This window comes from Paramacrobiotus metropolitanus, unplaced genomic scaffold, assembly GCF_019649055.1.
Source record: "Paramacrobiotus metropolitanus isolate TYO unplaced genomic scaffold, Prichtersi_v1.0 Parri_scaffold0000069, whole genome shotgun sequence".
In the NCBI taxonomy this organism is placed as follows: Eukaryota; Metazoa; Tardigrada; class Eutardigrada; order Parachela; family Macrobiotidae; genus Paramacrobiotus; species Paramacrobiotus metropolitanus.
In genome coordinates this window covers 49,072-67,533 of record NW_026570289.1, presented here as the reverse complement: position 1 = coordinate 67,533, position 18,462 = coordinate 49,072, and the positions used below count along the sequence as shown (strand labels likewise).

General features: G+C 38.7%; 3 protein-coding genes across 8 annotated transcripts; all 3 read left to right on the top strand.

Moving 5' to 3' along the window:
* Positions 1 to 967: 967 nt before the first annotated feature.
* On the top strand, positions 968 to 7,592 carry LOC129594531 (uncharacterized). Of its 3 annotated transcripts, XM_055491242.1 has the most exons (11): positions 1,135 to 1,604; positions 1,691 to 1,738; positions 3,028 to 3,187; positions 4,099 to 4,218; positions 4,811 to 4,929; positions 5,504 to 5,563; positions 5,629 to 5,697; positions 5,916 to 6,212; positions 6,427 to 6,522; positions 6,578 to 6,728; positions 7,009 to 7,592. In XM_055491242.1, exons 3-11 carry the CDS (start codon positions 3,085 to 3,087, stop codon positions 7,221 to 7,223), a joined length of 1,230 nt encoding a protein of 409 aa, XP_055347217.1. In that variant the 5' UTR covers positions 1,135 to 1,604; positions 1,691 to 1,738; positions 3,028 to 3,084; the 3' UTR covers positions 7,224 to 7,592. The 3 variants fall into 3 exon arrangements, with proteins under 3 accessions (XP_055347218.1, XP_055347217.1, XP_055347216.1); XM_055491243.1 differs by lacking the exons at positions 1,135 to 1,604; positions 1,691 to 1,738 and adding an exon at positions 968 to 1,107; XM_055491241.1 differs by having other exon boundaries at positions 1,135 to 1,762.
* A 669-nt stretch (positions 7,593 to 8,261) lies between these two features.
* Positions 8,262 to 11,420, top strand: LOC129594549 (uncharacterized). Of its 2 annotated transcripts, none has more exons than XM_055491276.1 (8): positions 8,262 to 8,635; positions 8,748 to 9,210; positions 9,382 to 9,564; positions 9,647 to 9,825; positions 9,884 to 9,986; positions 10,380 to 10,475; positions 10,671 to 10,845; positions 10,910 to 11,420. In XM_055491276.1, exons 1-8 carry the CDS (start codon positions 8,631 to 8,633, stop codon positions 11,014 to 11,016), a joined length of 1,311 nt encoding a protein of 436 aa, XP_055347251.1. In that variant the 5' UTR covers positions 8,262 to 8,630; the 3' UTR covers positions 11,017 to 11,420. The 2 variants fall into 2 exon arrangements, with proteins under 2 accessions (XP_055347251.1, XP_055347252.1); XM_055491277.1 differs by having other exon boundaries at positions 8,263 to 8,635; positions 9,385 to 9,564.
* Positions 11,421 to 11,651: 231 nt separating this feature from the next.
* LOC129594538 (uncharacterized) lies at positions 11,652 to 18,172 on the top strand. Of its 3 annotated transcripts, none has more exons than XM_055491258.1 (10): positions 11,652 to 11,670; positions 15,489 to 15,597; positions 15,668 to 15,787; positions 15,863 to 15,972; positions 16,032 to 16,088; positions 16,462 to 16,647; positions 16,732 to 16,797; positions 16,926 to 17,033; positions 17,385 to 17,550; positions 17,694 to 18,172. In XM_055491258.1, exons 2-10 carry the CDS (start codon positions 15,501 to 15,503, stop codon positions 18,008 to 18,010), a joined length of 1,227 nt encoding a protein of 408 aa, XP_055347233.1. In that variant the 5' UTR covers positions 11,652 to 11,670; positions 15,489 to 15,500; the 3' UTR covers positions 18,011 to 18,172. The 3 variants fall into 3 exon arrangements, with proteins under 3 accessions (XP_055347233.1, XP_055347232.1, XP_055347234.1); XM_055491257.1 differs by lacking the exon at positions 11,652 to 11,670 and adding an exon at positions 12,190 to 12,543; XM_055491259.1 differs by lacking the exon at positions 11,652 to 11,670 and having other exon boundaries at positions 15,193 to 15,597; positions 16,462 to 16,599.
* The last annotated feature ends 290 nt before the right edge of the window (positions 18,173 to 18,462 follow it).

Here is an 18,462-nt window from a genome sequence, read left to right as displayed (position 1 = left end):
CACAGTAAAGTTTTGCACAGTATAGTACCGTACTTATCTGGCACGGTAAAGTATTCCACACGAGCAAACTGCCGTAGATTATTTTTGTACTTTTTTGGTAATTTGTCTAATAGCATCTTTTGCATGGTCAACGTCATGTACATATGTTCAAGAGCCAAGACTATACAATGTTATGATTACGAAAGACCTATAATTATAAACTTGTAGCAATAAGCATTAAGTATTGGTAAGTGACACTGCTTGTGACGTATGCACGTAATATCAAAGCTGGCTCTAAAATCTGTAATATCAAAGCTGGCTCTAAAATCTAAATAACACAATTATTATAACTATGACTCTATGAGGCTAGGGATTCCGTTTTTAATTTAACAGTAACTCAGCCATCCGATAAAGTCGGCACTTTTAAATTTTAATCATCAGCGCATTTTGCGATTACGAAGTTTTCACTTGTGTCATGTGTGGTTGTTTTAAAGGTCACGCTATTGGCTAACAATAAGAAAGATTTCGCTGTAATTGTAGTACCAGTAAGCAAATTTTTTGTGCTAACTTTATTGTATATAAATGCTGAAAGAACGGGTTTCCTTGGAATGAGTCGCAGGTCCTGTCTAACAATTTGAAGTTTTGCAGTATCAGATTTATGGTTACAATAAGTTGATTGGTAAAAAATGGATACTTTATCGAGCCATATTATCATTTTTACAAAATTAACGCATTAATTGTCAAATTGTTCGAAAGATATGAGCCGATGCTGCATACTTACGAGTATGGGCAACAAAAATTTGCTGCGCTTATACTACCTGTAGTACTAATCACTTTTGCAGTTGAACTTGCAAGCTGCAACCATAAACGTATAATAATACAGTGTGTATTCATTTTTTAATAAAATTATTAATTATACAGCAATGACAAGTGTGCATTACCATAGCACAGAAGTCTAAAGAGGCTACAGTTTACAACTACTAGGGAAGTCTTTTTATTGTCAAAATATTATATGTGACTGCAAGAGAAGTGCTTAATATGTACCTTTCTGATTTTAATTTATCGACTGATGATTGAGCAGATTCACCGATGCATATCCGAAAAACTTCAAAATCGACAGCTATATAAGTAAGTACGTATTTTTAATAAGTAGATACAGCGCTTTTCACTGGTCTTATCGGCACGTCCCACAGTTAACGATTATTTTGCAGTTCGATTGTTGATTTCATACTTCAGACTCCGATTCGCTGCTGAGAGATCTGACTATAGTGCGTGACAGCCCAGGTCTAAAACACCATTTAAAAGTTCACGCCCAAACTTTTTCAAGCGTCTCACCAGACTTTAGATCGATATGTTTGACAGTTGTCTTTCCGGCGTCACTCAGGGACTTCCCTGTTGAAAAATCCGAAAACGTTGTTATTTTGTCTACAGAGATTCAGCCTAAAACCTTATGTACTGCTCTTTGTTCGTGTTTTTACTGAAATCGATTAAGTTTGTTTTGCGACGTCGGCTCTTGCGCTCTCAACGATGAGAGCGCAGTGTTTCATGCTGAAGCGAGCATTTGCCACATCGAACCTCCATCGTTCTGATCGTGCCATAATCCTGGTTTATTGCACATTTGGCCTGTGAGCTTCTTGATTCTCTTTCCGCCTTGCTAGATTGCATTTTCTCTTTCCTGCAGCCTATCGTAGATTTTGAAACCATATTGCAGAGCGTTTATGCAGCCTTTGAGCAATTTATTGCCTCCTGCTCATGCAAGGTACACCAAGCAAAATTTATTTAAGTATTTACTAATTTAAATATTTTGTTTTATCTGTTTTACTTTGAATTTGGTTAGTCTTGGTTGTTCATTTTAAAATGAAGTACATCGTTGCGTGCATTACTTACTTACATGAATAACTAGCATGCAATGAGATTATAACTTATTACGCTAAGTTGGTGACATATACAGATTTATTTTGCTTCTAAAATTATATTAAATAAAAAGAGGACGTGCTAAATTCTAATACTTACTTGCCATAATGATAAGGCTTAAGTTCATTTGCTATATCGTACTTACGTTAATGATCAGTTCAGGAACATTGTTAAAGTAAATATTGAACGGTAAAGCAATGGGCACATTTTCCTGTTATTGGCATTTTTTCAGGCTGTTCTATTTTAAGCTAGAATATTATCATGAATATGACAGATATTTATATTTTTAAAATGTGACAGATAACTTATTAGTCACTCAAGGATTACTAATTTACTACTACTACTGTGCGTGCTTGTTCAGCGCGCGTGATTGTTTTACCATTTTTTATAAAACATTATTGAAGAAATTTCATAAAGCGGAATTATCAATATTTATTAAACTTATAAAGCACGTTTTGAGGACGTTGATCAAAATATCTTAAAATTAATGATGTTACTACTGTTATTATTGGCGTCAAGATTCAAAAGCTTTAGGTTCTAGAATTGTTACTACTTATAATTAGGCTGAATTAGCTGCTACATCGTATTATGCAATATGCAGCACTCTTTTTGGGTTTATGTAGATTCGCTGCCTACTTTAAACGCATTAAATATGAAGTCTTCATATTTTCAAGGTCGTCCATCTACAGATTGCATACTTGTTCTTGGACGCATGAATTCAGACGCCTTGCTCATGCAGTCCTAACAATACTACCTTCTTTGTATTGGTTTTATGCTATTGTAATAAAAGCGGTGACATTGATTGTGAATCTCATGTATTTCCAGCGAGAGTATTTTTACTGCTTGTGATAATTACTGATGATTAGTTATTATGAGTATCTTTTCATACTTTTAAGCATAAGAAATAGATAAATAATAGTAAATTATAAAGGTATTCTTAGTGGGCTGTGTACGTGGTTGAAAACTTCCAGTTTTTTAACTTTATTTGCAATAAGTACTTACAAAGCGAGCTTCGCTCAGCAGATGCAATCAAAATGCTTCAGATTTGTTCCACAGTTAATGTTTGTGCAAATATTGTTCGTACGAGTAATAATAACTAACTTGTAAGTGCGTGTGGGATTTTAAATTATATAGGTTACCAGCTGAAGCATGCGATGTGAATAAAAGAAAAGATTAGTTCGGACTCTTGATATGGCTGCGCATTTTCTGAAACGTCAAGTTAACCATTTGGGATATTCCGGAAGTGCTATAATCTACTGGCATGAAGCACAAGGATGTCCTCCATCGGTTAAAGGTATGGATGCGTGTTCGCATTACGACTTATAAATTTATAATTAGTAATATCCCAATTACGAAGGTGTTGTTTCTGTTATTCTGTAAACTGCAAAATTATTCATTTAAAATTCCGATAATTTTTTCTGTACACCGCCACATTTCTCTTGCATATGAATGTAGTACAACTGCTCAATGTGTTTTGAATTAGTTTTAGAAATAGGATGCCAGAAAATGCCGAAAGCGTGGCCTAAATTTTCCTGAAAGGTTTTCAGTGCCAACAGTACTTATTATCTGTTTTCTTGAATTGTTGCGTATAATTGTAAGAAAAGCAGTCACGATAACCCGGCTTGCAGATGCATGATATAATACTGGTGTTAGGAACAGGATTCAAAGTTTTGAACAGATACCGTTGACTGTACGAGAGGTTAGATCGTTAAATGTGGGCAGTCTCTAAAATTGACAGTGTATCTTTTCAGAATTACCTTTGCGTTCTGTCAAAACACTTCTCGACCACGGAAATAAATCTATCGCCTTTGGGCATTTTTTTAATGCAAAAGTTGTGCAGATTCTAATCGCGTGATATACCGCAGATCATTGATAAAATGGTAGATTTACGTCTTTAAATTGTGGCTCTGAATTTTTGATGAATTTGTACTTTTTATGAATAAAAGTTTTTTGAAAAATTATCTTTCTGTGCAACAAATTTTACCGTAGCTCGGCGATGTACAGTATTAGAAATGTTTTTTTGGTAGCTTCGACCATAATGCTTCTATGTGAGAAGGCTCTGCATAACTGGAAACAATTAAGTAACGGCATTTAACTTAACATTTTTTTGAAGGACTTCAGATATAAAGTCGTCACCTCTTATCTGATTATTTCACTAATTTTGCATTACTTTATGAATTTATAGCGTGGTTTCTTTGCTTTTAGCCTTGCCACTTCATGACATTGAATCCTTGGAGCCCGGAAATAGGATTTCAGAAAAAACGTTATGCAATGCACGATACAAAGACCAAATATATAAATGTGTGGTGCTCTGGATCGAAGAAGGTATGAGCGGCTGGATTGGTCGTTTGTCTAGATTGTCTTTAAATTCCCGTTTTTGCCGCACTTATTTTCATTGAATTTGTTAGTATGAAAGGAAATTTGAGCAAATTGTGAGCATATCTGAAACATTAATTTTAGAGGCAGGCTTTTCTAAGGAATATACGAGTAATTCTTCTTCGGCACAAGACCACGATTAAAACATCATTCATACACATCATTCATACAGATTTCTGCAGGATGCCGTGTCATACCTTAATGCTTACTGAAAACGGCCAGTATTTTACGAGTAAACTGTTGTAGTACTGGATACTGCATATTGAAGTTAAGAAAATGTTAATGTGTTGACGCTATATTTGTAAACGAACACGACAAAGGGTTTCCAGCAGAAAGTGTGCGGTTTTTATCGGTACATATTATTCTGGGTGCATTACCGCACTGTAGATAGTCCTTTCGTGTAATTTTCGCTGATTTGCAAATTTATCGATTTATTGGAAGTATTTTGTCGGAACAGAGCTTTTTTCGCTGATATGAGCAAATTTGGAAGCTGAATTGTTTAATGCATGCTGCTGATAAAATGTTTGGTTTTACTTCTCAGATAAAAGCCCGGACGAATTGACCGTGGCGCGCTTGCTACCGTCATCGAATGAGCGGATTTTCGAGGAGAAGGGAATGCGATGGGCTCGAGAATTGCAGTACAATGGATTAGCAAAAGGAGTAGGTTGATATATTGAGTCTATTTGACCTTTAAAAAAAGGGGAAATAATTTTTTAAAATGGTTAATGCTTGTTCACATTCTGTGTTTTGCACCAGAATGTGAAATAAATCGTTTGGCCTGAAACAGGTAGTAAATAATTAATTAAAATACTGTTTAGCGATCGTGTGAAATAACGCTTTTGCCAATTAAGTCAGTCTACACTCAACATTTTTTATATTTCCTTTCTGTAAATTCTGTTAATCGAGCCGAGTTTTCTGCATGTGGCTGCTGATGGACAAATGAGACATGTTAGCGGACGCTGATCACCACTGAATTGTTTGTCTGAAACATGAGACTGGCTAGTCAATTTGTTTGATTTCTTCTCCGGTGTGGTTGAGAATTAATCACCATCCCTACTGGGCCAGCATGTAACAGATTTATTGATCCGTTGATTTGAATATTAGGCTCCACGTAGTCAGCTTTACGCAAGCTTTAAATAGCAGCTATTTTCATACTGGTAGACGACTTTTCAAAACTACTTTGTCAACATGTTACTGTGCCGTTACCGTTTTGATTTGAATGATTCTTTCGTAGCGATCGGAATTGATTGGGGTTAAAGCGGAGCTGGTGGAAGGACCGGATGCGCGGGAGCAGGTTAGAATTGAGCTTGTTGACTTGTACTTCCGTATGCAGAGATAGATTGAGATTTTTTTACACAGTCGATCTCTCAGAATCAAGCAGAACGAAACATGAGGAATGGGGATGAAATCGAGTGCGAAGACGATCAAGTAAGATATTGTATAATAACGAATACACGAAAACTTTTTTCCTGTAACTTTAGTCGATTTTGTAATCATAGAATTTGTTTTTTGTTTGTGTCAGCAGAGGAATATAACGAGGTATTTACTACGCCTTCAACTATGGTCTTTCTGGCTGTTTCAAAAATGAAAAGTGAAATCGAAGTAGTACACAAAACTTTGATAAGATAGATGGCTTGTATTTGTAGAAAAGGTACAGTGGCGAGCTGGAATTGAATTTTAATGGAATCGACCACGATGAACCGGTTGATCATGATGCCAACAGCCCGGCATATGAATCCTCCGCCGCTTCAGCTTCCAGCAGCACATACACGTCGCATGCACGGGCTCACATTTCGAATTCCATCAATGATATGGGGATAAAAATGCAGAAGCAGGGGCGAAAGCAGAAGATTCCCACGAAAGCCTGTTCTATGGTGCAAATGATGCCCTCTGTTCCCCGTATGAACATTCCTTCTTCCATTCGAAGCCAGAGCCCGATGATGGTAACATTTTCTTTGCTTAGCATTTATGTAGCAGAATTTTTTTAGTTTTGGGTTATGCGTGTGGGTGCTTCGAAATTTTCCTCCACTGACTTGCACTGTTGCGGAACCACTATTTTGCACTGTTGTAGGCTTATACTGACTACTTTACTTTAATCCTTTAGCTTTCCTTAATACCTAAATAATTTTTAATGAGTGTTAATATGGTGTTGAACAGGATGATCTCGATGATGACATGGACGACTTTGATGATATGCCATCGCTGACGGCAGCTGATACAACATCTCTGGCTCTCTCAAGCGACGGTCTCGTGGTAAATACGGTGAATATACTGCATAACGTTTTTTTGCAGATTATGAAAGTTTCAGAAACGAATGTTATTGGAGACTACTTGGACGAAAGCACTGCGATGCGCTATGCGTGAACTTTTCACGGAAGATGAGCTGGCCACTTCATTGCCGCATCAGTCAAAAAGCGGCATGAATGTTCTTGATCCGCATCGTTTAGCTGTTGCGAAAGGTGATTCCACCTCAGTTTATATAAATCCTGTTTTCCGAATTCTGACAACCGGTTATTGGAGACTTGTAATAGTGGATTAAAATCTTGAGTACTAATTCGATATTATACTGACGCTTTTTAAAATATTGCTTTTTATACTAGCACTGTTCGCTTCTGTTTTTTTTTGTGCTGAAAGTTTTAATAATGTCGTCACTTGAATAGTAGCAGTATGGTACTGTTCTAGATATAAATATTGTAGCTTTGTTCGGAAAGATTGTAGATGGACTTGCTACTGTTTTAGATTTGTTAGCCAAATACTGCTCTTCCAAAGACGTTCCACAGCCTTCGCGACGGCACGTTTCTCAAGCGCTTCACAATTGCCTGATTAGCAGCAGGACAAGTAAATTCCGGATGAAGAAGTTCTCCCATGGACCTAAATTCAACTTTAACCATTCCGGTATGCCGCAGAAAGTTGCCAAGTTCCGCGATATGGATTTGCCGCGGCAGCTAAATTAATGGATCTGATTGTAAAATTGTATGCCGGTTTCACGATTTGAATTATATGCCGGTTTCACTGCCGGTGGTTGCAAATACATATTTAAGTTTTTCTCATAAGAGGGAATCTCTTTTTTGTTTGTGTGCACTTTTTTAAGATCTTAAGTCTGAAGTGTGATCTGTTTTTCGTCACTTCGATTCCTCGACGGTCTTGATCTAGAATTTTAAATTCCATAGTCGGTTAGCCTATGTATAGTACTGAAGTTCCTGAGCTGGTGCCAGGTGGCATTGATTACTATATTTTAGTTATGCGTTCGGCCGTGCTGTGCCTGGTGGACTTGGTACGCGTCAGTATCCCGTTCTACCAGGAATTTTCAAAGAATAAATCTACCTGCGAAAAAGAATTCTCCAAATTAAAAAAAAAGTATTTCAAAAGAATAGAAGTATGACAGTAAGTATTGCCGTATTGGTCGTAAGATGGAAGATTGGGGGTACAAATAGGTCTTAATACAGTAAGAACTTAATACAAAATCGCATGGTTTGCCGAAATGCTTCGAGCAAAAAGAGAACTTCCGCCGCTTACTTCATTTGCCTACAAATCCACCAGTGCCACCACTCACAGTATTTTGAAAGGTGTTTACACTCACTTACAAGTTAGTTATTTTCAGCAACAGTAATTGATAATTGGGCAAGAGACTCAAGACGACAAACACTTCACGTACAGATACAAGTACAGTCAGTACTCGTACTTTTATTAAAGCAAACTTTTTTTATGATATCAACGTTCATTTCTGTGCTAACACTAACAGTAAGTACTGAAAATGTGGAATACAAAGTACGTAAAGGTTCAATAATACTGATTTAGCAATTACAAAAATTTTGTCTTAAAATTTTTCCCTTGACCAGTGAGCGAATTAGCACGCCCGTTGCGTAAACATCCGCCTCGGCCGGCCTGACGAGGCACCCCTCTGTAACTTTGCAGAGCACTAACAACTGCAAGCTCGAGTCGCTGTGATTTGTGATTTTTTTTCAAGTCGTTGTGATTTGTGACAGTAGTGGGCTAGTTGCATTTTCAGTTTAAAAAAATTCGAATCTCGGATGAGCGAGTCTGATCGTACAGTTTTTCTGTTTTTGCACTCCCTCTTCTGTCTTCACAAGTCCGTTTTATTTCGCGTCGCTCTTCTAATAATTTCAAAGTTAATCAAAATGCTAGCACGAACTACGATTAGGATTGTAGCTTGCTTTTTTGTTTGATGTTGAGTTTGAACTGTGTTTCAGCATTCTGGTTCTCACAAATTCGTAATTACGACTTATGAGTATTGAACGAGTCACCGTGTTGATGAACGTTTTTCTGATTCGTTTATTTTTTACAAACCTTACTGGCTATCTGGCAGTTTGCGCATTAGCGATTAAGTTCTTGGCTGCAACATGAGGTAAGAGCAAAGATTGTGACACTTACGGGCTTACTGCAGTGCTGCCAGCGAGTTCGAAGCGCGGATGCTTTGTTCCGCATGGTCTGACTGACTCTGACATGATATATTCCAGTGTGACAACAGTAAACAGCTCTGGTAATGGTTCCCCCGCGGATACCACCTTCCCCTGTCCGGCCTGCTTAATAAAATACTGCGATGATCGTAAGGCGGGAATTCGTGCCGGTGTTGAGTTGATCGAATGTGTCCATCTCATTGCCACTCGTCACACTCCGCAGGCGAAGGTGGACTGGCGCTGGACGCAGGACGATCTGGATAACAGCACGTTTTCTGCGCGGCTGTATTTCGTGGGCGCCTGCGCTGGCTGTTTGGAGGATTATGTGAAACTGAAGGAATTTATAAGCAAATTGTCGGATCGCATGCTGGAGTTCTTCCATACGTTGCCCTCCATTTACAGCCATTTCGCTGGCGCGGTCAACGGACAGCCGCCCGAACCAACACGGGCCGCACCGAACAGCACTGCGCCATTACGTAATGGATTTGCGAATCACGTCCCCGAAACTCACAACGATCCATCGGTAACCGTACATGTGAATGTTTCCGATTTGCTATAACTGAAGTAATACTACTTGTCTGCCTGTTTTATTTTATCAAGTAATGATTAGGCAATCATAGTTTGATTATTGGTAAACAAGGCACAGTCTAACGGTGTGTGCAATTATCTTTGATTGATAAAGTAAAAATTAAAGCAGGCGAATGCTGCACCGTTTGCGCCAACCATTGTCCAGCCGCATTCCACCGGTACTGTGCCTGCGCATATTCCATCCAGCAGTAGCAGCCGGACCATGGAGCCGATTGCGCCAAGCAAGAGCAACATAAAAAATTCTAACAGCATTTCGGGAATGCACAGCAGGAACACTGTTTTACATCCGGTAAGAAGTGAAGTACTGTCCACTACTGCGCCACAAGTTCAGTGTTAAATAATGAATATACCTTGACTTGCCGGTTTTGTAGCAGTCAACTGCAACTGTGGCAACGATGTCCTCTCATGATTTTGGTCGGATTTGCAGTGAGCGTGCTTCTGAGTTGCTAATCAAAACGGAGAATATTGAGGATTATGGATCCACTTCCCCGACAACATCGCATAAGCGCAAAACGGCCACCGAGGGCACTAGTATTATGAGTGCGAAACGGTGCGATTTTGAATTCTATTTTTGTAGAGCTGCTAGGCTGGATCATGATTCTTTTTAGTGTTTGCCAGAAAGTGACCGATCCAAATAGGGGTCCGAGGCGGCCTACGACCAGATCTCAATCGGTTGCTCCGGCGAGCGCACCAGAGCCGGCAAAACAAAAGGTACCGCCGATTGATATAGGTCGCGTGTTACTTATTTGTAACTCGAAATGCTCCATAAAAATTTAAATTCTGACGCAATAATTAGAGCTGCATACGATCTGAAGCGGTACTGGTGATCGATATGCACAAAAGTTTCAATGCTCTTTAAAGGTATGATACGAGTACATGTAGAATGATTACCGTTTTGTTAAATGGGTTTACGATTAATACTTGGTGAGATTTCGATTTTTTTTCGAAGGCGATAGAATAGTCACATTAATAAATTGCTTGTCCATGACATTTGTCTTTTCTCATTTGAATTTTTGCTCATGGTTTCATTGTTATTGTCATGTGTTGTACGTGAGGTAATATTAACTTTAAATGTTAAATGGCATTGTATGATGTATTCCGCAGCAGGTGGCTCCTCGGCGATCAAAACCCACAGCCACTCGTACTTCCGGTTCGGGTAATTCTGCTAATGAGGAAACCTGGCGACTCAAGGACGTAGAGGTACAGGTGGTGCCTATCATAACTCACAAGTCAGAAAAATTTTTGCTATCGTACGCATTTGACACAATCGCTACTTGTGGTCCCCTCGACCCATTTTCGCCTGTTTATGGCTTAGTAACTTGCCGCAGTAGTACAGTTATGTAGCATGTGCTAAGGAATAGACTTCTTGTTTGTACATAAAATGTTTGTTTTTAGACTCTCATATTCAGTGAACCGACAGCAGACGCGATGGTGCGAAAAGGATTGGAAGAAATGTTTTTCAAGGAAGAACTGCAGTCAGCATCCCAGAAACTGCGCGCCTCTTCGACAGCCCCCAACAGCAGCAGCTGTAACGGAATTCTCGATGAAATCAAGTTGCATCATTTAATAGGTTCGGGTGGTCTTGTTGTTAAGTGCGCAAAAATTTAGTGTTGAATAAGATCGAATTCTTTCAGGATTAATAATGAAAGCATTCAACGGAGATTTTTTTCCAAAGCAGAACAGTACCGAAATACGCTCAGCAATCATGTCTCAGTTGTCAACCTTTCCACCTGAAATCTGATGTTAAAGATCCCACATGCATCCGTATATCCTCTGTTCGATTTATGAGCCTTTTTGTACGATAAGTTACAGTTTTAACTTGGAATCTGTAAATAGCTTGGCTAGAAAGATACCTGCAAATGTTGAAGTACGGTATATTGTTCGACGGATTTGGTTTGACACCTTCATACTTTCAAATTTTACGTAGCAGTAATGGCGCAATGTGGTACGTGGCCGTACATGTAGTTATGCATGCACTTTTGCATGTATTTTTTCTTTATATTGTCATGTTTTTCTGTAGTGTATTAGTTTGCAATTTGCTCGCTGTATGTCACTGTTGACCTCGGATTAGATTTTAGAGCTACCCTGAAATTTATATGAAAGAGCAAGAGGTTTGGCTGCAGGACGCATATACTGCACAGTATGCACTCAGACTTTGTTACTTATGTTTTCAGATAACGTAATCATAATTTCCTTGAAGACTTACAATTGATGTAACGTAATACTCATTTTGATATGCTGGAACTGCATTAAAGTCCGCGCTCCCAGCCAAATGCAATAGTCGTTTCTGTCTTCATTTGAGGGTCTGCATGTACACCGGCTCGAATTCTATAGTAACGTGACTACGAGTAGAACGATCTGCAATCAGAATATTTGCGGTCCTTTCTATCGTGCAGTAAGTACTTGTAGGTGTAGGCTATGTGGTGGCAACAGTAGCATTGCTGGTACGTTACAAATTGTGCACAGATTGTACATTGGGACTCTGGTATATTTTGTTAAGCGTTTTAAAATGCAGTTCGAGATAGAACCTGCGTACTATACCCAGTGTATTGTATTGTACTTACCTATAGCTACGTACTGCACCTGTTTTCCGGCAGCGTCTTTTCTTATGCCGTAATGGTGAAGGTTTCAATGATTTTTACACTTAAGAGTTTGATGTACTTCACTTACTTCGATTCTGTACAAGCGAATAGCGTAACTTTACCCGTATAGTACACAAAAATGCTGGTGAAGACACACACACCGAACAGCTGCTGGCATTTAAAAATCTATATCAGTGCGGTTTTTGGTTATATTCACTTGAAGTAGATATGTACTGCGGAAAAGGCGAAAGCGAACCAAAACCCAAATTTGAAAGCATATGGTCTTATTGGTTAAAGGCTCAAACGTTGCCTGCGCAACACTCATTATTTCAGATTCATTTCTGGTACTCGATGTTGTACTCGTTTTCGATCAACGGTTACGTTAGATAGTCATTTGTTGTAATGCGATCAAGTTTCCATCTTACACATTAAATGGCACAGCTCGATAGGGTTTTAGTCTGAATTTAACGATTTTATACTTACCTTTGCTCTATGCTAGGGCAGCTTCTAACCAAAGTGCTCGCAAAATCAGCGGTATATCTATATACTAGAGTAGAATATGCAATAACCCGTTATGCGCCGCATGTTTTAAAGCTTATTACACGGTGTTTTGACTACATTGAAATTTCCCTTTCACAAGCCAATTATCTGTGCGTATGCTACCCGAAACTCCTGCGACTTTTACCGTAAGTTTCTATTTTGATTAAATTTTTTGTCAACAAAATTTATTTCGCTACAGTTATAGTCCGCTATGGGTATGCACTATATCCACCTGTAATTAAGTATTCGATCGGCATAATTATTAGCAAAACCAATCAGTATTACTTGATTATAAACTTAAGAGGACATTGTGCTGCTACCGTAAAAGCTGCTTGTATTGTACTGCCGCATGAAGCTGTTGTTTTGTCTGGTATCGGTAGAGGTATTGTATTCTGCGTACATAATTATGTTCTTCCAAAGAATTTGTTTTACTGCAAACCGACACCCGAAGATTATAATAAGCATGAAAAACGCCGGTTTCCACGCTTTTATATACATAGATATGAAGTGTCTTCGGTCCCATAGCGTTATCGCTTACGCTTTTACTGTCGAGTGTCGACAAAATTTTGGATATATTAACCGCGAACACGCTGAAACAGACCTTGTATTACAAAAAATATTTAATTTTGCACTTTCAACTGTTTGGATCGAGCATTCTAAACGTGTGTATGTGCGTTTAATTTTTAGGCCACTACCGTATGTACATTTAAATCCTGTAGTAAATAGTAAATACGTATATTTACACGTTATGCTACAGTATAATACTTACAGTACCCTCGTTGGTATTGTACTCGTACCACCGGTACATTATAAACTGTGTCTATAGTGTACAATAATGCAGATAAGACGCTTATTAAATGGTCCGAACCTAACAGCAAAAGTCTTGTACTACTGTATTATTGACATGTTGCTGTTTTTAATTTTAATTCAGAAGATATTGATTAAACTTTCTCTCGGTAGTTTACTTATATATACGAGGTACGAAACCGGAAATAAATGTTGTAAAAACACAATTCAATTAAAAGGTAGTAAATTATAAAATTGTATTAATTCTACGCAGTTTAATTTTTTTGTTTAAGTGCAAATCATAATCAAACGATTGAAATCTAATTATTCCCGACAAATTACGTTGTAGAATGCAACAACCCAACGGTGGCCAAAATTTATTAAAGTAAACAATAGTAGCCATGGGTTCCGATGGAATTATGCACAGCGATGCACGAGATGTTATTAATGTTATGCGTTTAATTAGCTATCAGACAGGTATAAACTGTCCTTCAAGAAAATTAAATGGTATTAATAATAAGCGCATTCGTCGTACGTCAATATCGTACTTTGATGGGTCGTTTGGCTTTTTGTGCTTTTGATGACAAATACCTACAGAGTACAGACAGGAAATCAAATCTGATTGCGAAGCTACGAACCTATGTTCTTAACCAATGCAAGAAAATGTCCGCACCTCGATAAACTCGTTTTCTAAAAAGTGTAACGTTTCGACTTTTATTGCAATCGATTTGCGTTGCGATATCAGCACAAAAATTGAACGATGCTTTACTGACTGATTTCACAATGAGGAAAAATAAGTACTGATTGAAAACAACAGTTGTGATAGTTACTGGCCGTACTGAACTAACTGGTCATAATACGAGTAATACAGAATTTCACGTAATAACCCAAGACGATTACCGGTAACTTCGTAGGTTGCACTCTTTTGAGTCTTCTCTTGAATCACTTTTTTAACCTGCAGCATTGTATTCGTTGCATTGTACGTAATGTACTTATTAATAATCAAAATCTGTTGGCCTTGGTGTGTCTGTGTGTATATAATAAGTAATTCATCTTTCCTCAATTTTTCGGTGCACATTTCTCTGATAGCCAGTTTTCTTGTTTTTGCCGTACTCGTAATTATTAAAATCGCTTCAAATTCAGGATTTGATCATTAAATTACAAATATTTACAGACCTGTGTGCAAGCCTTTCTTTAGCTGATAGTCTGTTAGCTTCTGCATCGTTTATTTTGAAACTAACGATAAGTAAATCCTTACTACTGACCAGTGATTAAGTCTTTTTTGCTCTGTGGAAGGATTTAGATGTGTTATCCGCAATTCCGCACCACAACGTCGGCATAAGTGTAGATTTTATACTCAATATTTGCACATCTTTTAAAAAATCATTCACCCATACTTTTATTATGTTTTTCTACTATTACTAATTAGCCTCGTACAATACATTTCTTACATTACATTTCTATCAGTATACCAGTATAATCATCGTGTATGGAAATCATTTTACATGTTCAATCTTTATTAGCAGCGCACAATCATAATAAATACGGTACTCGTAGTTCGAATTTTGTTCAGATATGTTCAACAAAACAGTTTATTGTTTAAATACTATTTTTTGCCGGAAGTGGCAGCCGTTGAGATTAACTGAATAAGCTAACAGCCGTTCAATTTTAAGTTTACTATTAATTTTATATAAGCCCGTCATACGCATTAAGGCACAATTACAGTATATCGTATAGATATTTTCATATACCAGTACAAGCCATGTACAAGTACAATGATGTACAAGGACGGATACAATTACAATAATAATTATTAAAATGCATACTTCCCAATTTTGTGTCTTGTACATGCATTGCACTGTAATAATTTAAACATATCGCCAACTGTCAAGTCGCAAGTCCTAGCTATGTGTTCTGTTTACAACTTTTATGCATACCTGACTTCGAATTTGTAAAATCGAAAATTCGAAACATGTCACCTGACCTCATTTTCACTCCACGAAGTCGGTAACCTTACTTACCGATCTGCCTGTCCTAAGTGGCCTTACAGAAGTCAAAAGTGAACCCCGGACGCAGTTCCAATTGTTATGAGCTGATGTGTAGTTTTGACTTCTGAGCATACAGTTTTCGATTACAGTAGTTTCTGTTTATCAAACTATTCTCGTTTTTCGAAAGTATTTAATGTTATCACAAAACATTGCTCCAGTGTTCCAGTTCTAAGATTTCGACTGTCATTGTTTACTATTCGATTCCGCATTATCAAATATCCAGTTTACTGCTCGTTGTAGGCAGTGTTTGTTTGTAGACTTTGTAAACAATGCCCGAACCGCCGCACAAGAAAGCCAGATCGGCTCCTTTAGGAAGTGCCATCATTTTCTTCCACGAATCTCAGGGCTGTCCATCCATGGTCAAAGGTGACAGATCTGTCTCATTTTCCCTGTGAAATCGTAACAGCAATACGAAATCGCATTCCTACTTGAACAGCTCTGCCTCTGAATGCCCTGGAACCAGTGGAAGCTGGCACAGCACTGACCGAGAAGACAGTGTGTCGCGCACGCTATCGCGACGGCTTGTACAACTGTATTGTTATCTGGATCGAAGAAGGTCAGTCCCGGATACACATCGCAGGGGACAAACGACCGATCTGTCCATTCTGTGGGTTTGTTACTTTGTATGTAGAAAAAACGGCAAATGAATTGGCCGCGGCGCGACTGTTCCCGTCATCCAATGAGAAAACATACGAGGATAAGGGCTACCGTTGGGCAGTGGAACTAGGCTTGATGCGCGCGGTGGGTTGTGGATTTCTTATTCAGTCGTGCAGCGAGCTGATGTCTTGATTCCTCTGCAGAAGCATGGAGACGCGGAAACAGCACACAACGAGACCAAGGAGATGTGGTTCGCCGAGGTCAGTCATACGATGTCGGGAAATGCATTATTCTTGACATGCTAAAACACGAACTGAACGGTCTGCAAAGCAGTTGGCATCCCTTTTGTGACAAACTTGAAAATGGTAGTTAATTAGTTATTTATTGCCATAAGCGTCAAAAATTGAATTGTACGATTCCTACTTAATTCTCGTTTCACGTTTATTGTTTTGTTTCTTCAATTTTAAATTTTAACTATGAAAGTAGTGTGTTGACTTGCATTCTGTTGTGAATATAAGCTGTATTGTTTCGTTATGCGACTTTGCCAATTTTTACCCAATACCCACAACTCAGCTAGCGTTTTTCCGTGTATGTAATTTTTTGAATTTGGTGGTAGTTTGGGCATCGTTGTAGAGTGTGGTGGAGCCCCGTTCCGCGTCGTGGGATTCGGCCAGTGAGGCACGCGAAGGATCCCCGAGTACTGTGGATCTGGTCAGCAGTGCGCCCTTCCTCAATGGAGGCTCCGTCAGTATGGCGCCAGGTGCATCGCGGGTAAACATGCATCCGGCTGCAAACGACAGGCTGCTTGCTTGGTGGATGGTTCGTTCTGTGTTTGTGATTGTTGATTTCTGCCGGCTTCTCTCCTTTTGCGGCCTGTTTTTAGCAGTTGTTTGTGTGTTATAGTATCGAGAAAACATGTTGGCTTACCAGAATGGAACGGTGCTCAAAAGTGCTCGAGGAAAGCGCAGCGTAAGTTGGACCCTCCAGTTTGACTGTCCGCATTAATGTTGTGCTGGGAAGTGGTCAGTTTTTGAAAGTCTGCTTTGAACAGTCTAATGTTTTTCGATTTTAAATTATCAGACTCTCATTTCGGATAGGCTCCTGAAGGTGAAGGTTATGCGTTAGAAGGCACACCGCCGTTTTCGTCCAGCACGTCACTTTCTTCGCCGATGGGTATGGATCCAGTGCCCCCAAGTGAGATTTTGGTAAGACCATTTTCTGGTTTACTTGAGGAAACAAAATAACTGTTTTCTATTTCTTTTCTTTTGTTGCTTTATTTTCATGATCTTCATGGGTTTCACTGTTCCTTTTCGAAGTACTTGAAATTATTATATTTAGGATTGGTTTTCATATCTTCTTTTTTGTATTTTGATATTCGTTATTAATTTTGTGATGATAGTTATCCATTTCCGTATTTCCGACTGTTAATATTGCTGCAGTACATATGGAATTAAATTTTCATGATTTTGCTTGCTCATCGTGGCGTTTTTTCCCACCTTTTTATTATAAATACGAATAAATGCTTACAAAAAAGTTGAAGAGTTGCTTCCTTGTAGGATGCGGTTTTAACTCAATCTACATGGAAAAAAGCCTTGAAACTGACAATGAAAAAGTTATTTACTACGGACGAGCTCATCAATTCGGTACCTACAGAGCGGGGCGCGCGGATGTCGAAAAACGGAAAAAAGGCGTTGGATCAAGACAGACTGAACGTTGTTAAAAGTAAGTCGCAAGGTTTTGTTACGTGCGTAAACCGCTCCAGAAATAAAGTATCGACTACGCGTACTCGAAAACAATATGCTACCCAATGCAAGCTAGAATCGCATTGACTCAGGATTTGCATACTAATTAGATATACGTTGCAGGTGTTGTGGATAGCTACTGTGAATTTAAAGATGTTCCCAATCCGCCGACAAAGGAGATGATCCACCAAGAATTGGGTGGAATCCTGTTTAGCATCCGCGAATCCCACAAGAAGCACAGCGGGGTTAAACCGAAAAAGGTAACCGGCTCAGTGTCGCATACGGCCACCAATGAGGAAAAGCCGCGCGAAGTCAAGGGTCATATTGGTAAACGCAAGAACGGAGTGCCGGCTCGGGCCATCAACTACAAGGCGCCGTCTTTTGTCGCTCCTCTTGATTTGTCGGATGGACGTTCTCCAGTGTCACTGTCACCCAGCTAAGGCTAAACAGTTGTAGTACAGAGAACGATATCGTTCTCTGTGTTTGTAGTAACTCTGGGTTTGGTAGCTTTTTTGGAGACCCTTGTGCATAAATTGCCTGTACTACAAAGTCTTGATTATGCACCGGCCAGTTAGGATTTTGAATTGCTTTTGTTGTGCAAAAATTTACACACAGAACTCGTTTGTACTTCTATTGATATTCGATTATTTCTCGATTACATTCAAGAAAGTTATGTTGTTTTCTTACTTTGTTAATTTGTATGGTTGATGTAGAAAGGAGAAAAATAAATGTTAAAATATGAGATAGTATTGTCAGCGGCGTGTAATTTAACGATTTATGTGATGAGTTCCAAATAGTGGTGTTTTTAATTGTGCAATAGCGGTGTTAATTATTAGCTAGAACGTAGTACCAGATGCTACTTTACCCGGTTAGCATGAATCGTTCGACTTAC

Coding starts and splice junctions, on each gene's coding strand:
- LOC129594549 (XM_055491276.1), top strand. Junction 9,565..9,646: donor GGAACACTGTTTTACATCCG/GTAAGAAGTGAA, acceptor CCGGTTTTGTAG/CAGTCAACTGCAACTGTGGC. Junction 10,846..10,909: donor CAAGTTGCATCATTTAATAG/GTTCGGGTGGTC, acceptor GAATTCTTTCAG/GATTAATAATGAAAGCATTC.
- LOC129594538 (XM_055491258.1), top strand. CDS start 15,501: ATGCCCGAACCGCCGCACAAGAAAGCCAGATCGGCTCCTTTAGGAAGT. Junction 16,798..16,925: donor GTGCTCGAGGAAAGCGCAGC/GTAAGTTGGACC, acceptor CATTTCGGATAG/GCTCCTGAAGGTGAAGGTTA. Junction 17,034..17,384: donor TGCCCCCAAGTGAGATTTTG/GTAAGACCATTT, acceptor GCTTCCTTGTAG/GATGCGGTTTTAACTCAATC.
- LOC129594531 (XM_055491243.1), top strand. CDS start 3,085: ATGGCTGCGCATTTTCTGAAACGTCAAGTTAACCATTTGGGATATTCC. Junction 3,188..4,098: donor ATGTCCTCCATCGGTTAAAG/GTATGGATGCGT, acceptor CTTTGCTTTTAG/CCTTGCCACTTCATGACATT. Junction 6,213..6,426: donor GAAGCCAGAGCCCGATGATG/GTAACATTTTCT, acceptor GGTGTTGAACAG/GATGATCTCGATGATGACAT.